Source organism: Centroberyx affinis, unplaced genomic scaffold (genome assembly GCF_046629955.1).
Source record: "Centroberyx affinis isolate AG114_WGS23_722 - 3 ecotype Tasmania unplaced genomic scaffold, CSIRO-AGI_Caff_v1 ptg001285l_1, whole genome shotgun sequence".
NCBI classification, from domain to species: domain Eukaryota; kingdom Metazoa; phylum Chordata; class Actinopteri; order Beryciformes; family Berycidae; genus Centroberyx; species Centroberyx affinis.
In genome coordinates this window covers 203,313-221,134 of record NW_027279791.1, presented here as the reverse complement: position 1 = coordinate 221,134, position 17,822 = coordinate 203,313, and the positions used below count along the sequence as shown (strand labels likewise).

Below are 17,822 nucleotides of genomic sequence, written 5' to 3'. Positions count from 1 at the left end.
ATTTTTTACCATGCATTACTCTCCTCGCTGTGGATATCATAGCCTATTATTTTATACTAAATCACAACTAACGACAGATGGGGTTCCTTGGGTCAAAATGTGATCAAATTGTGGTCCGTGGGTCTAATGCACATCTATCTGGGGGTCCTTGCCCTGAAAAGGTTGAGACCCACCCCCCCGTTAGATACCTGTCTTTCATGCACAACAAACGCTTACCGCGAGTGTGTTTCTTGAACGCACCCCGCCTCTCTAACAGGAAGTGGAGTGACGCTGGCGCGTTCGTTGAAAGCAAACCCGGGCAGACGCTGTTGTTTGTTGACATGGCACTGACAGACAGAACCACTCCATCTGCTGAACAACCGACAAGCCTCGATCGTTAATTACGCCTTTAAAGTAGTTTATACGCGTAGGGCCGCGATAATATACCGAGAAATGGAGTTATCTCACCTTATAAAGAAAATAGGTACGCTAGCCTCTTAGCTAGGCAACCTTAGTAACGTTAGGCAGACTTTATCAGTCACCTGCCTAGCCACTTGCATGCTAACTACAGCGAGTCTCTTTGGGTTTATTGTATATATCTGTAGCTGCTCTTTTTCTTTAGCTACTAACTCTAGTATGCAGGGTGTTAACAGATATTCAGCTCGCTAAGTCCGAAAAACTTCTCTGAACTTTCATAGTTCACCTAACGTTAGCTAGTTAATTTACTAGCTAATAACAAAGCCGCTAATGTATCTCTTCTTCAATGATTGTCTCACTGTCTGTGATTTTTAGGCCATTCCTTGGTGGAAATACGAGTTCGAGCGTTGAAGAGCATCATGTGTAAACTGGACCATTCCCTGATTTCTGTGTCCGACCTGGTCCAAGAGAAGATGCTGTTTGTGGTTCTCCTGGAATGGTTCAATTTCCCCGAGGTGCCAATGCAGGAGGAGGTCCTTGAGTTGCTCAGTACTTTATCAAAGGTAGATAGATGACTTACCAGGCTAGTCCTCTAGAGGACAGTGGCTAGATAAGAACAAAGTCTTCAGAAGCTAGTCCTATGGGTGTGTGGCAAATGGAAACAATATTTATGAAGCTACACAGATACACTACCAAGATAAACTGTAAATGTAAGTTACTGGCCTGGATTTGAGCCTGTGTCTTTCACATGGCTAACCAAACATTAACCGGTCAGTTAAAGGTGGAAAAAATCTTTGCTTGTGCAAATATATAGCATAATATGGTTTCAGGCAGGGTTAGAGTGACTCTAAACAATCACAATTTACTTATATGAGCATCGCCTTCAATATAGTGCTGTCTACTTAGTGACTTATATTGATACCCATGCTCATGCTCAGTGCTATTACAATACTACACCTATCAACTTTCTATTTTTTATTTTACGATTATTTGCCATGTCTGTCATGATTTATCCAAAGCATCCTAGTGCCGCCCAGATGCTGAGAGATGTTGGTGCGGTGGAGTTCCTCACACAGCTGTCTCCTAATGTGGAACCCAGGCTGCGAGCTGTCATCGATGGCACCCTGGACCAGCTGTTCCACCTACCAGAGCTACTCCCTAGTCATACAATGGTCTACTCACACGGACAACATGTTACAACTCCAACAGGTGTTGCAAAGTCAAATATTTGTGTTTAGAGTCAATCTAATCTACAATGCAATTATTATTATGTTCATAATGTTATGGTGGTGGGGGTGGGATGGGGTATCATGTCCTTCTACATCACAGACATCATGAACCATTTTGGTTAAGTTTTTGTACAAATATGCTGTCTTTGTTCTAGTCCCTCCAGTTGTTCCACCTGAAGAGTATCTTCCTAAAATGGGCTATTTCCAGAAGAGCATGCCAAGCCATATAGATGTCCCACCTCAGAGGATAGCAGGTCTTTTGAATAGATAACCTCAGATTTGGTAGTGTGCTGGGGTTTCAGCTTGTATTGGATCCCTGTTGTTATTGTTATCTAAATGCAATGCATCATATTTGTTCCGTAAACTCATCATATTAAGCGTTGCTTCTCTTATCTCCCTGTGTTTCATGTGCAGTGCATGAATCTGTGAGATGTCTGAAGTTTTCTGTGTTCCCATGGCTGGCTTTGACAACCACAGACAGACACATACTTTCATCCAATGAGAGGTGAGTGGCATCACATTTATCTACAGAGTGGATTTGTTTTACTTTGATTCCTTTTTTCCTGAACTCGTTGAGCTTTAATAAACTCCACAGGAGTTTGTTAGTGGTGTTAAATTACTGTGTATTAAACATATTCATCCGCTTCTGCTCCTTTTGAAACAGTTCTCTGAGGAGTAACAACCCCAATTTAGTCCGGACCACATGTGAACTTCTGCGTGATGTCATTATGCAGGATTTTCCTGCTGAGATCTTCCTGCAAAGGCCCAGTATTGTGCAGGTACCACGACACTACCATGCTCTGAGGAAGGCTTGGGCAGGTTGATCAGAATATCATATCACATTATGTTTCTTAATTTTTAACAATATTTGATGGTATTTAACAGTATTTGCTTTTTCCAACACATTACAATTTAATAGTCTATGACTGTAGGATACCAACTGACTGGCTGTGATCCATTTAGATGATTTACTCTTAATAATGTGCTTGAAAGACCCATAAAACTGTGAAATAGATCTGCCAAAAAATACAGACAAACACGTACACACACAAGGAGGAAAAAAAAACATTGATGATGGTATTGTAAATATGCATTCAAATATGTGTATCTATACTGGTATACCTTAAAATCATGAGCTGAAGGGCCAAACCTAAAAGTATGTCAGGCAGAACGGGTGGTGTAGTGGTTACATGTCCCATTATTGGAAATCCCAGGTTTGATCCCACTCTATGACAGGTTGTGTCATAGAGTATAAAACTTGTGAACTTCACGATGTCATGAAAATAAAAAAAACTTCTGGTTCAGTTTCAGTAGTTTTAGCACCTTGTACCGGGGCTTCAGAATGGTTGCCAATAGCATCATTTTCCACTATAACGATTGCATGATCTGTGACACTCTTAAACCTGGCCACACTAATGCCTAGATTACCTGCAACCATATAAGCCTCTCCTCAAGCCACAGAAAATCCTGTAGTTGGTGGAAATTTTGCACTAGCTTGTGTTTAAAAATAGTAGCTTGTTGCTGGCCTGAAAAAAAAGCCCAACCCTGGATACATATATGGGTGTTATAGGGTAAATAAATGAATTCCATGGTTTTCTTGTGACGATGACGTTTCTGTTGTTGTCCATCGGTTCCCAACCAACTGTAGTCCATGCTACTTGGCATTCTTGTATATACACATAAATTAGATGAGTTTTATTGGCTAGAGTGACCATCCCATAATGGGTAGGTCTCTGGTGTGATTCATGCAACAGTCATATAAGCTGTCAAAGTGTCCTTGAGCAAGACATCGATATATATCTCTTTGTCCCTGATCTTGTGGGAAGTGATGGAGACCTCTGGGGGCTTTCTTTGGTTGAGCAGGTACTAGATTGTTGTGGGGACAAAGCTTGGTCATGATGTACCTCTTGTGAAAAGGCAGGGTTTGGAGACGGCCTTGCAGGGTGTGAGAGTCCTTGGAAGCAAGTTTCACCTCACTTTCCTCTTTGGCCTCCTTGAATATCAAAGTTTCTCTCGAATTTGGCGCAGTTGCCCACAGGGTTTAGAGCCCTCCTCAGCCTGCTCTTGTTGGTATTGGAGGAATCCCGACAGTTCCATACCATGAACAAAAAGGTCAAAGTGCTCTCATTGTGGCAAGCGTAGTAGCTTTAAAGAACTGAGGGGGCCATGCTGCTGTAAAGAAAGTCCCAAGGTAACTGAATTCATATGGGGTTGGCTGAGGCATGGAGTCAGCCTACATCTGCTGTCTGAGCCCTTCATTTCATTGGTGTAGATGGAGTATCACAGGAGACACCACTTTGCCCTGATGAGCCACTGTGAACATTAATATTTTCTTAACAGAGCGGTGTTAGGAAAATGGTGCACTGTATTACATCAGTCTCAGGGCAGTATTAGCATACTGTCACTGAGTAGTCTCATCATCAAAAAGAAATCATTATGGCAAAGTATTTTCTCCTTGTGGCTTCACTTGCCCCTCCTTTGAGTTGCTAAAGCTATTTAGCTAAATTAAAAGACCTGGATTTAGACGCATGACATCATTAGCTACAGAGGGCAGGGAATTTGAACTTGAAACAAATTGCTGCTCCAATAATTCAATTCCAGTTGCCCTTTTATTTTGTGAGCTTAATCACAAATTTTCTATCACTGTCTGAGTTCCAGGCCTTCTTTTTGCACAATCATGTTGCCTTTTTTCTCTCAGCTTGGGCTCTTCTTTGTCCTTTGTAAACAATCAGTTTTAGTAGAGCCAAAATACAACCTATACACACAATTACAATGATGTGCTACCTGTTTATTACTGATTATTAATATATTTTATCTCTAGAAACTGATTCCATTGCTCTTTCATAATCCTATTCCTGAACGATGATATTACTGCTCTGATCTCCCTCTCTGTTTTCAGAACCTTCTGTCCCTACTGAGGCTGAGTTCAGGTGAAGGTGAGGCAAGCTACCTCCGGTTGCAGGCTCTTGCCTGCCTACGGCAGCTTTGTGTGGGACTGAGGAGCAGACTGCGCTTTCATCAAGACCCCAGTTTCTACTCTGCAAAGCAAGGTGCCACTGCTTATGAGTTATCCTGAAGTGAAGAAATCAACCTTTTTTTATTTTACATGTTTTTAAATGTTGAAATGAGGCTTTTCAAATAGTAACAAATTGCCTTTGCATGCTTACCCTATTGGCATTAGCACATATTTTCCATCATCATATATATATTTAAACTAGGGTTGCACCGATATGGAAATTTTGGGCCGATACCGATAGCCGATTTTGCAAACACCACTAGAGCTGCAACGATTAATCGATTAATCGATTAGTTGTCAACTATTGAATTTTGATAATCAATTAATCGGTTTGAGTAATTTTTTAAGAAAAATAAGTCAAAATTCTCTGATTCAAGCTTAAATGTGAATATTTTCTGGTTTCTTTACTCCTCTATGACAGTAAACTGAATATCTTTGGGTTGTGGACAAAACAAGACATTTGAGGACGTCATCTTTGGCTTTGGGAAACACTGATCGACATTTTTCACCATTTTCTGACATTTTATAGACCAAACAAGTAATTGATTTATCGAGAAAATAATCAACAGATTAATCGACAATGAAAATAATTGTTAGTTGCAGCCCTGAACACCACAATCGGCCGATACCGATAGCCTGCCGATATTTTGTTTCGTATTGACCCATTTGTGCCCTGCCAAAATAATCTTTATTCTGCCCTTCATTATACTTTGCAATGAATATAGATTTAAGGATCAGCTTTTATTGTAACAACTTTCACATAACCAAAAATGCCCTTTTTGAAATTGAACTAAATAAATAGAAAGCACATGAACATATAGATTTAAGGAACATCTTTTATTGTAACATTCTTTCACATAACTAAAAATGCCTTTTTTAATTAAAATAAATAAATAACATTGTAGTATTGTTACCTCATGCTGATAGGCTGTCCTTCCATTCAAACTTGAACGTCTTTGGAACAGATTAGTGACGCAATATATGTTAATGAGTATCGGCCACTGCCATCGGTGGAATTAATCTTATCGGCCGATGAGCCGATTGTAGTCAACAATGCAAAAATCGGCCATTTCATCTCTGAATGTATTGCAGCACTTAAATGACATCACCACGTTTTTTAGTGCCTGTTAAATTCTTAGGTGGCCTGAAAGAATGCAAAAATAGTTTGTGGGTTTCACTTGCTTAAGGTTTCTGACTGAGTTCCAACAGTGACTTTTCTTTGCCTTTTGAATGAGTATAGCCTTTCCCTCTGATGGATTTGGTGTGTTCTCAGAGAGCCTTTAAATACATGCCCCTGTGTGAAACCCATCACAGTTTGGCTGTGTTAGCACCTTACACTCCTTACACTCTCAAATGCTAGTATTAAGTCTAGCTTAAAGGAAAGCTAAACCGGGTTGTGATTTTATTCATTGCCTACCTTTTTCTTCTAATTAAAAAAGATTAAACAAATTATCAGGCATATTGCTATCTAAATCTAATGATTAATTTCTCGTAATGAGACAATGTTAACAACACCACTTTATTTAATCTTCTCTCTGCTTTATTCTCCAGAGACTCATGTTGCAAATTATGTGCAAAATCTATTTTCAATTTAAATACATTTAGTAAAGATGGCAACATCTCTCTCTGATTTTTTGTTTGTTGTGTAGACCCAGTGTCCCAGAACTCGTCCTTGTCTTACTCCCAGGAAGTGCGGGGGACCCAGCGCTCCCAGGCCTCATCCCCAGGGGCAGAGTGCTCTCCCCGGCCCTCTGTGGTGGGACGCACCGGCCAAAGAGCCAGGGGAGATGGCCAGGATGGAGATGTGGCTTCCAACAGGTGTGCATACTAGAGCTGCAACGATTAATCGATTAATTGATTAGTTGTCAACTATTAAATTAATCACCAACTATTTTGATAATCGATTAATCGGTTTGAGTAATTTTTTAAGAAAATTAAGTCAAAATTCTCTGATTCCAGCTTCTTAAATGTGAATATTTTCTGCGTTCTTTACTCCTCTATGACAGTAAACTGAATATCTTTGGGTTGTGGACAAAACAAGACATTTGAGAACGTCATCTTGGGCTTTGGGAAACACTGATCGACATTTTTAGTGCATACAGGCAACTGTGAATTTACATGTAATCATGCATATATGTGTGTGTGTTGTATCCTTGTCTTATACAGGTCTAGGGATGTGAACAAGTCCATTTTCTCATCGTTAACTGTTCAGTGTGTGGTCAAAAAGAATAGTCAAATATTCAGTGCTCAATTCAAGGCTCAAGCAGATTGTGGATGAAAAGAATTACATCACTTAGTTCCCTTTCCGGTCTCTACGGTACTGATACTTTGCATATATTTAGCAATCATGTTGGCAATGAGGGCAGAGATTCTCAGTTTGGCTTCTGTCATACTTCTGAGGATCATGCACAAATGTTATGCTAGTTCATCTTCCTCCCTTGTAGAAATCATTTTTTGAGATGATTCGGCATTGTTGATGTGTGGCCATGGTACGACAAGTCTGTTCCACATACCTTACATTGAACAAGATTGTCTTTTATACTTTCTGGAAATTTGTGCATGCTGGGATTTTGCGTGGCTTTGATAATGACATAATTGTTACTGACAACAGCAATCCACACATGAGGGCAAAACAATATGAAAGAGGGTGTGGACTTGTTTTTTTTTAAATAATACCAGAAGCCCTCTAGCAGCTGGTCTATGGCCATAGCGCTTACTGAACTTGAACACTACATTGTTAGTTCCACTCTGTTAAACATATTTTAATGACGTATCTCAAAATAAAAAAAAAAATGTTAACGGCCAATTACAAAGTTGACACCGATTTCTCCCAATGGAATATTGTGTTTTTTTAATCCATCCCTATACATACGTCAGTCTTTGAGTTGTCATTTGAATGGTCCAACTACAGATTATGACTTTGCAGTTGCCTTCATTTCTCGCCCATGATCCCTCCAGTGGCAGCTCTCATAGAGGAGGAGCAGTTGTCCAGGCCCCCAGGCAGACGCCCCAGTCACCTGCAGATGTGGCCAACTTGGAGCTGCCGGACCTGGGTGTGGAAGATATCCTGGAGCTGCAGTTGCAGCAGCTCACCTTGGCTCAGTTCACTATTGCTACCATGGAGTATGCCATACCACTGCTTAAGACAGGTAGGAATTGTTGTAGTCTTTTTGATTAGCAAAGAGGGAGGGGTAGAGAAAATTTCTTTTTAAAGCAATTATCACCATCTGTTTATCTTGCTTCTTTATCTCTCCCCTTGAGATTGAGTATAGGTGAGATATTGCAAATATCCCCTCCCTTCTTCCACTACACTGACTGTCCAAGTATTCCACTGCTTGTCATAAAACCTCTCTTGCTCTTGCTCTGTTTCTCTCTCTCTCAGAGGGGTTGCATGTGTTCCAGCGTGTTCTGGAGCTGCTGTGCGACGCCGTCCTCCTGCTTGGGGACAGTGTTTGTGAGCTGGTCTGGGACGATCGCAGCCTGGTGGGGATGGAGCTGGCAAGTCAAAACACAACTCATGACAGCCTCTTATGTAGATGAATGGATACACTTCACTGAAAAGGGGAACTGGGTTGGCCACCAGACAATTTGCCACAGACACACAGGCATACGGTACTCAGCTGTCAAGGAGAACTGTGGGCATGTGATCGAACTGAATGAATTATATAAGGTTACAAAGGCTTTCAGCTGGTTACAAAGAGCCTCTCACACATACATGCACACCTCTTGTCTGTACCCCTGGGTCTATCCATGCACTGAATTGTTGAGTTAGTAAATGTCTTAATTTATTATGTGTATAAATTCTACACAGTGGATTGTGTTAAACTGGTGGGATTTTTTTTTACCATGCAGAATCATTTTTTATCCACCCTGACTGTTTAAAGAGTATGTTCCTCTGCGGGGGGACTTATACACTTGTCAAGCCCAGGCCCCTCTGGCCCTCTGCTGTTTAATACATGCCCAGAGCCTTGCAGGCTGAGAACTGTTTTGTCATCTTTATGTGGCGAGCAGCTATTGTGTGCCAGACCTCTAGGTTTTTCCTATGGGAACAGACCAAACTGTTCTTACCAGCAAGCCATGCACAGGGCATTTACTGCCCCCTGCTGGTGTTTGTAGCCTATTGTTCAATTTCCACTGTAAGAACAAAGTGGCTGAGAATAGATTGTTCCAATTTATTCATACTGAGATAGGGTGGATCTCTATCTCGTCCCAAAATAACCCTTAAATCTGATTACATTCAATTCCTAACCCCTGGAACGAACAATTTTCTCTTGGCCCCCAGCCAGTCATAGTAACTGTGAGTCTGCGTGTGTCTGTGTGTATGTGGGCATGCAAGTGAGTGTGTGCGTGTGTCAGTGTGTTTGAGTGTGTATTTGTGCATATGTTTACATTTATATCTGTTTGTGTGTGTATGTGTGTGTGTTGTAGAAGGAGAAGCTGCAAGCATGTATGGAAGTATTGGGAGACATCCTGAGCTACCATCAGAGCTATTCAGCAGACATTCCCATCAGTTCTCTGGTCCACCACAGAATGGCCTACACAGGAACCGCCATATTCACCATTAGACTGCTCCAGACCATCCTCCCCCCCGAGAAGGTGTGTGTGTGCTTGTGTGTACGCATGTATACCGTCTATTTTTCTGTATCTTTGTGCTTGGGTCGACCAAATCACATCACTATGTTGTTTGTTCTTGATTATTTTACTGCTACTCCTCAGTAGGAAGGTAATGTTTCTTAATCCTGCTCAGGCCAGTGACAATCTCCCAGAGAACATGGCGACAGCGATGTTCCACCTGTGCCTGGACACGGCCTTGGGGAGTGCATTGCCCAGCATGCAAGAGTCAGCAGTGGCGTACTTGGAGCAGGTGAACTCAGACGGCCATGGCCTCTACAGGAGGGTGATCCGCGCCGCCCTCTGGATGGAATCCACTTGCAACTTCCTCAAGGAGACACAGGCTGAGGTATGAGCTGAATCTCACTCAATCATGGAACAGTGTGATAGTTGAACAAGCACTTCTACCCTCTGTGGGAAGATACAGGTCTTTTTTTTTTTTTTTAAATATGCTGCTTGCACTTGCACTGCTTACACAGGCTGTTATCTGTTTATGTATTTATTTAGTTTTAGAATTTTAAAGAACATTGTTGCCATATTTCACACAATTACAATTTACAATTTAGGCTTTTAGCAGATGCTCTTATCTGAAGCGACTAACAATTAGTGCAACCGTAAAATAAGCATCAACAGGGTGAGAAGCCAGATAATTCAGAGTGCCATGAAAACAGAAAGTGCCACAACATTAAACAAGAAAAGTAACAACATCATTCCTACCAGCAGTTATGTTAAGTCAATAAGGAAGTGTAAGTATAATAATCTAACAACATAACAACAACAACAACAGCTACAACAGTGCCCAACTACTGACACACAGATGAAACTGTCACATGCATATTTATATCACCACGGGCCCCACCTGGAGCAGGAGCAGGTCTTGCTCAATGCCACTACAGCAGGAGTGAACCTGTGGCCCTCCAGTTACAGCAAAGTCTGTCTAACCTGTAGGCCATTCATTTCTTCACGTGTTTCTTCTTCCAGGGGGAAAAGAACTGGCTGGAGTTACTGGAGCTGGCAGACCAAGCCATAGACGGTCTTCCCTATCACCAGCACTTACCCATTGTTAAGGAATGCATTCACATCTGCTCTTACCTGTAAGATAGTAATCATAAACTTCCTTGCATTGTAAAGTCAATCACTAGCCTGCTGTCCATTTCACTCCTGGTGCATTTAACTATATATGAAATATGGTCATGCTATTTTACATTCATTGTGGGTGTAGTTAATTTACATTCCATTTTGTTTCGTTTTTTTGTTTTTCCGTCATTAGGTGGAAGTTTGATCAGCCCAGTCCTCTCCTCCAGACAGAGAGTCAGAAAGTTCTCCTCAAGCTGCTGTCCCATCCCTTACTGCCTGTCAAGGCAGAGACTTACACCTGCACTTTAAACCTGGTCAAGGTCAGAGCAAGCTCATACAGGCAGTCAGTGGCTAAATGTTTGTGCAGGTTCATGGCTGTTTTGGACAATATACCAGATCATCTAACGCAGCCATAATGTGGGTCTGTTTGGTGGGGCACTCATATGTGAATAGGTTAGGATAAAGATGAGTGAATCACAGATATTTGGGAGTGGATAAGACACCCGCCTGACATTTGAACATTATTTTGAGTTCCCCAGTCACTTTCTACAGTATATGGCTACATTCAAAGAGACAAGGCACACAGTGACCTAGAGTCTGTGCTTTTGTGTGAGTGCTCAAGTGAGAGATTGGGGTTCATTTAGGATGTGCTTCAGTGTGATTACATATTGATGACATATGACACTCCCAGGACTCCCTTGGCATCCAGAAGGTGTCCCGGGTGGCATCCGCAGCCTGCAGTGGAGTCCACTTCCTGCTCCACCACAGGGTGCTCTATGAAATCAGCGCCTTTGGGCTCCAGGATTCTGCAGAGAAGGTGGGCTACCAAAGTGTGTTTGTGTGTGTGTGTTCTTGTACTTCTATCTTTGTGAGAACCTTAACTTGTAGACCTTTAGACTGAGGATATTTTTGTCATTTTGGCCAGTCCTCACTCCTTCAAGGGGCTAGGTTAGGGTTAAGGTTAGGGAATGAATAGTCAGTGGAAAGTCCTCATAAGGTTAGAAGTACAAGGTTGGGGGGCGCTCCGGTGGCTCATGACCCGGGTTTGAATCCGGCCCGCAGTCATTTGCTGCATGTCCTCCCTCTCTCTCTCCCATACCCTCCTGTCTCTCTCTCACACTATCTCTGTCAATAAAGCATAAAATGCCTAAAATAAATCTTTAAAAAAAAAAGAAGTACAAGGGTGGGTGTGTGTGTGTGTAAGCCAGGTTTTTAAAGGGTTTGTGCATCAACTTTAAGGTCATGCTAAACTGTTATGAGTCACTGGTATCATGTATTGTTGTTTAATGCTGTCTGTCTGTCACTTACAGTACCTGCTATTAAAAGCTTTATAAGCAGTGTTTTATCTGCCACTATGGCTTCAATAGTTTACTGTGATCCATAGGTGAACGTTGCTGCCAAGGATATTCTGCTATTCCTGCTCAAGGGACGATTGATGATGACAGCATCAACCTGGGACAGATTTAATGAGGCGCTTTACCCGGTCATCCCCGTATTACAGGTGTGGTGCTCTCTGAAGAGGTTGTGTTTGTATTACAGAGCTTATAAAGCAGCATCATATTTGGTACTTATTACATTTCATTTATGGGGGGAAAAATAACAGTGTTGTATTTTGCCCACAATCAAAACAAGTATGATCAAAACTGCAATTTTAGCACTCTTGGTCCACAAAGGCTGCATATTGAGCTGCCAGCGAGAAAAAATTAGTTATTCACTCATTTACATATTCTGTGTGATATTGTTTCCTTTTTTGGTGGAAAAACAAGCTTTTATTAATTGTTCAGTTTCAGGCAACAGAAAGCCAGGAAATTTTTCATGAATATACATGAGATTTTGACTAGGTTGTCAAGTGTGATTTAATTCAAGGAGGCCATTCAGAGATGGGCCCGCCATGTCAACAAGAGGCGAAATGAAACCCCCCGTAATCAGAGCGATGCATATTTATTTACTGTTATGCCGCTTAGCTGGAATTCCCTGTTGTTCTCCCCATTGTCTGCCAAGGCAGTCTGAACATTGTGTGTGTGTGTGTGTGTGTGTGTGTGCGCATGTGTGTGTGGCAGGGTTACGCAGGCACTGAAGAGTCACTGGGAAACTGTGTCCTGCTGATAAGTGACATGTCGGACGTGGCAAGAGACGATGTGTTTCCAAACACAGCCAAGCTGAAAGCATCGCTCCGACTCCTTTTCACTAAACAGCCCACGTGAGTGTGGGCTCTGGGTTATGGTTTTGTCTGTGTTTGTGTGTGTGTGTGTGTGTGTGTGTGGTTTGTGTTTCTACTGTGTGTGTGTGAAGCTGTTTGATGAATTTGACGTTCGGTCTCTGGGGTTTTGTGTGAACCAGACAAACGTCTGAGAGTCAGAATATTTAGCTCTACAACACTTGTGATGGACATATTACCACTGTCTATTGCTGTCAGGTGATGTGCTCATCAGCTCATCTGAGCACACTGTGAGGCTTATGTAAAAAAGCTATCCAGTCCCACTCTATGAATATTGATAGAGGTGGGAGATTACCTCCAGACACTAGCCAATAGACAAGCGCTTGTAGCACTGGCTGATAGGTGTGTCTGCCCTACCAGCCGCTTTTGTAGGTAACCAATCACCATTTGGATGTTCTATTTTAAAAACCAATTCAGCTGGTAATTTTTAAATCTTGCAGTGTAGCCTGTATCAGGCCTCTAAGATAGATAGATAGCTTGGTTTATAACCTAAATAAATTGTTTCTTTGTTTTTGTTCTGATCTGCATTTAGAGCAGAGTCTGAGTGAATCAAGCCTTTCAAAGGAGAGTGTTATTCTAGGATGTCTAGCCAGTGCCTGTTTCCCTTTTGTGCCCTACAGTATGAAAGCCAAAATGAATCTTGGTGTGGCAGAAATAGAGTGGGACCTCATTCATCCAAACCTTAGACCTCTGAACTGACTGAACTGAATGAGCACAATGAATGAAATATCAATATTAAGGTAACATTAGGAAATATTAGCCTTTTCTATTATTTCTGAGTGTAATAATAGTAAGAAGAAGAATACAAAAAAGAATTCCAGACCCTAATTGCAAATAGTTGATGAATAATAAAACCTTCAATCAATGGGAATAAATGAATGTATAGAGTACTATATAAAAAATTGACTCTAAAAGACAGGCTTGAATGATTATACATCAGTGTTCTGTATTTAAAATCAAGGTGTAGCCTGTTACGTTACTTACATTACTGCAAACAAAGACAACAACAAATCTATGTGATTTTCAACTTTTAAGTTTACAAAAATCCCGTTCATTATTGACAGGGTGAGAGTAGCCGCAGTGCAACACATCTTGCCCCACCTAACCAGCGCAGAGGGGGCAAACACAGCCAGACCAGACCTGGACCAACCAGCGCTCTCCTCCCTCCCCACTCTCTACTGCCTCAGAAACCCTGTAGACATCACACTGGACACGAGCAACAAGTCCTTCCTCAAGGTATGGATCCACATACACAGTCACAAGGACACACTAACATACTGTGTATACTTGTGCACAGGCAGAAATACATGCACTCATATTCAACACATAAATCATGCAACACACACATTATGCAAATAAAACAAAAACAGCTCTATGTTGGCTATGTATTCTGTTCTGATTCGTGGATGTCCGTGCGTGTATGCATATGTATGTGTTGTATGGTGGATAGGTGGAGTCAGTGGAGAAGCTGTTTTGTATCCTGACCTCTGACACTGTCGACCTGTCCTTGAGAAGGTCTGCCGCTGAGCAGCTGGCTGTAGTGCTACAAGGTAAGGTGTCAGTAGAGCTAGTACCAGTAATGTATTTCTTATCAACTAATCTACCACATTATCTTACTAAATTTCCACCCTACAGTCTTCGTTCTAGCAGGCTAATGCAAATAAACCTGGCCTCTCAGATCTTATAGATGCAAGGGATGCAAGGGCAGAGTTTAGCAGGAAAAACACACCAGCTGGCGACACTTTGTCCCCTGCTCATAGATTCCCTTCCAAATCCTGTATTTTTAGACTGACTGCACACTAAATCCAAACAACCGTTTTGTATGTTTTTCATTGCTCTACCCCACAAATACCTGGATGGACCGTGCACATATATGCAGGGAATAGGAAAAAGCAGGACATAAATGACAACCATTCACATTCATCTCATAGTTTATTTCAGAATGACAGATGCTGAATTACCTGAATTGTCAATCATATACAATGCTGTTTTGAAATGAGAGGTTTGAAAGATGTAATCAAATTTCTGTGTGAAACTATATGCACTTGATAAAAGCAAGAACAACTTTAAAAGTTTGCATTCTGTTTGAGCAGACAGAGTTCTGCCCTTGTGAAAGCTGCAATTTGCTGCTATTGCAGCAGTGTTTGTGTCTTCCCACAGCCATATGTTTTAGGCAAAAAGGAAAAGTAAATACTTGAAGAGTATGCAAATGTTTATTGTCAGCATATTGAATTGTTCTCTTATTTCCCCGCAGACACAACAATGCACCAAGTGCTGAAGAATCTTGGCATAACAGACAAAGTCATCTTTTTCATTATCGAGAGTGTAAACGGCAACAAGGTAAAAACAACAAACCAGTATTGGCGAAGCGATAAAGCGATGTGTACTAAGCGAATGGATATAGAGAATAAACAAAATATAAACAAATCCTGTATCTCTGTCTGGAGACAAAAAGTGTGCTTGTGTACACACGCATGTATAATTACATAAAGTGTGTTATGTGCGCATTTCTATAATTATTTGTGTGTGACTGCTTGTATATGTATGTGTGTGAGTACATGCTGGCAGATGTAGAGGAAGCTCACTGAGGCATGCATGATTGAAGGATGAAATGGTCTTAGTTAACTGTGTCAGACAGGCCCTGGTCAGCAGTGATTTTTGCCCTCTAGTTACTGCAGTCTGCTGATCACTCCCAGGCCGTGAATTAGCATCTGCTAATGGGGGTAATGGTCCAGCATGTGTGCCTACATCGAGGTGGAGGAACAGGGGCACAGAGAATGACTTGTCTCAACTAACCAGTGTGTATAGGAAGGATGGCTGCAGGTTGTGTCTGTCTCAACCCTCCATTGCCTGCGACTTGCACAATCATATAATTTATATCAAGGTTATATGAAGTGACAGTGAGGAGATCATGTCCACATGTGTGTGTGTGAGAGAGAGAGAGAGAGAGAGAGAGAAGGGAAGAGAGAGAGAGAGAGAGCAGGGAAGCGCGAGAGAGAGAGAGAGAGAAGGGAAGTGAAAGAGAGAGAGAGAGAGAGAGCAGGGAAGCGAAAGAGAGAGAGAGAGAGAGCAGGGAAGCGAAAGAGAGAGAGAATGAATGTGTGTGTTTGTGTTTTCCCTGCAATTAAACACCAAGCGCGTATGTTCCTGTTCTCCCCAGAGCTTGGACTGCCTGTTGGAGCCGTGTGTGTGTATCCTCAGGAAGCTGGTGTACGCTGATCCATCTCTGAGGCACAGCCTGGCACAGCGCACCGCCCTGCTCCTCATATTGCTCAGGGGTACATTCACAAGACAACTCATTAAGTAACACTCACAACTATGCACATTATGTTGTGTAGCTGGGGGCGCATTCACAAAACCGATGACAAGTCATTCGTTGATGCATAGCCCTTAACCATGTTATCACACTGCAAAGTGGTATGCTAGTATGATGCAACTCATTGCGTTTGAGCTCAGCTCAACACCAGTAAATAGTTCATGGCTTTATCTGCAATGCTGTACTTGGTAATGTTTACAGCAAAATCCATTTCTGTTGCATGACTTATTTTGCAAAACTGACAATCAAAGAATACAGTCCAATACAATTTATTTACCCATCTAGATTGTGGGTATGTTTACATAATGTTGTTGCAGAATCTGATTTAAACTGAAAATACCCTTTTTGGAGCTTTGTTAATGCTTAAATGTCAGAGTCTAAAAATGTCTTCAATCCATTAAAACACCATGTAAACAAAGGCAGTAGTGGGGCGACATGGGGGGTGCCAAACTGCAATTCATGATTGAGCCTTTAGGTGTTTGTTACTGAGATGGATTTTCAAACTCTGACGTTCTTAAATTCATTCATGAACTACACTGATAAAGTTTAATTGTCTGTGTTGTGTCTTCAATATAGCGTCCTTGATTCTGAAGGAGAACAAAGGCAACGGAAGTGAGATTACTGTTCTGATGTATTTACTGCTTTTTGATGAGATTGCCAGCGTTGAAATATGGTGAGAGTTATTTTTTTGTTCTCTTTGAATGGTTCTGATAACAATGTGTGCGTCCAGAGTAGGGCTGCACAATATATCGTTTCAGCATCAACATCGCAACGTGCGCATATGCAATAGTCACATTGCAGGACGTGCAATGTCAAGTAAGGCGAATTAACTCAAACACGTCATGCTATAACTTTTTTGCTGCTTGATACAAATGGAAAACTCGCAAGGTTGTCAATTTCCATGAATAATCTACAAGAAAAGTCCATCTGATATTACCTAATTCAGTCCGATTTAAGGGTTCTTGGGTACACAGAGTTTGATCAGTTCCCAATGTGGTCTGGTGAAGGAGTGCACTTCATCAATTTATCAAACAACCAAAACAGGCCCCACTAGTTGCCTACCTGAAAATGAGCGCTGCCTGTTTTGGTGGTTTGACAAACTGATCAAGTGCACCCCTTCACCAGAGCACATAGCGAACTGATCGCTGCGCATGCAGAGTCTGCGTATCACCTGCCTGTAAACATGCACGCGACACGGCTACTGTCACAGATAATGTCGCCTGGATGCTAGAGACATGTTTGTTATGTTTTGTTAGAAGAGGATAGACTTTTAAAGTACCCAAATGATGAAAATTATAATTGTTAATTGTATATCTGTACATGAATAACATACTGCATGGATCTGGTGAAATTTCCTGTATTTTTTCATATCGCAATATATATCGCAGAAAAAAAGATATCGCAATGTCAGTTTTTTCCATTATCGTGCAGCCCTAGTCCAGAGATTCAATACTTTGTTTTATTTTGTTCTTTTCTTTCATATCAGGTTGGACAAATCCAACACAGATGGGACTCTCGCACCGTTCTCCCTTCCGCTGTCAGTAATGCGCAGGTAATATGTGATCACTTTAGTGAAGACAGTGAACATTCCTACTTGTGCTGTGTTTTTTTTTTAAAGGCCCCCTTCTCCTCATCAACAATCCATTTCTAACATTTTCCAAACAAATCTCTTTCTGTCTTTGGCTAACTTTTCTCCCAGGTACAACATCCCGTTCCAGGCGGTGACTCACCACGCTGTCAGCCCTTACTGCTGCGTCTTGCCCCCTTCCTCTGACCTTCTGACCCTGGCCCCCGCCCGCCATGCCCTTCAGCTGGCCTGGAACACCTCATGGCATTCTGGGATAGACAGCCTCCTCGAAGAGCTGCGTGGCATTGCCGGTGATGTCATTGAGTAAGACCCTCTATGTTTCTTACTCTTACTCACGCATCAAGGGTGTTGAGATAATGTTTATTTATCAG

At 41.7% G+C, this 17,822-nt stretch overlaps 1 protein-coding gene across 1 annotated transcript in view; it reads left to right on the top strand.

Annotated features, from left to right (window-relative positions):
• The first annotated feature begins 432 nt into the window (after positions 1-432).
• rttn (rotatin) overlaps positions 433-17,822 on the top strand; it is a 37,410-nt gene continuing 20,020 nt past the window's right edge. Inside the window, exons 1-24 of the mRNA XM_071525294.1 lie at positions 433-463; positions 772-959; positions 1,416-1,605; positions 1,790-1,879; positions 2,040-2,130; positions 2,290-2,404; positions 4,525-4,675; positions 6,291-6,459; positions 7,600-7,790; positions 8,024-8,139; positions 9,070-9,237; positions 9,389-9,601; positions 10,234-10,346; positions 10,523-10,649; positions 11,021-11,146; positions 11,714-11,830; positions 12,390-12,529; positions 13,612-13,783; positions 13,998-14,097; positions 14,802-14,887; positions 15,708-15,825; positions 16,440-16,536; positions 17,350-17,415; positions 17,563-17,754. Of these exons, the coding sequence (XP_071381395.1) occupies positions 433-463; positions 772-959; positions 1,416-1,605; positions 1,790-1,879; positions 2,040-2,130; positions 2,290-2,404; positions 4,525-4,675; positions 6,291-6,459; positions 7,600-7,790; positions 8,024-8,139; positions 9,070-9,237; positions 9,389-9,601; positions 10,234-10,346; positions 10,523-10,649; positions 11,021-11,146; positions 11,714-11,830; positions 12,390-12,529; positions 13,612-13,783; positions 13,998-14,097; positions 14,802-14,887; positions 15,708-15,825; positions 16,440-16,536; positions 17,350-17,415; positions 17,563-17,754 (3,167 nt within the window). The remainder of the gene's footprint in view (positions 464-771; positions 960-1,415; positions 1,606-1,789; positions 1,880-2,039; positions 2,131-2,289; positions 2,405-4,524; positions 4,676-6,290; positions 6,460-7,599; positions 7,791-8,023; positions 8,140-9,069; positions 9,238-9,388; positions 9,602-10,233; positions 10,347-10,522; positions 10,650-11,020; positions 11,147-11,713; positions 11,831-12,389; positions 12,530-13,611; positions 13,784-13,997; positions 14,098-14,801; positions 14,888-15,707; positions 15,826-16,439; positions 16,537-17,349; positions 17,416-17,562; positions 17,755-17,822) is intronic.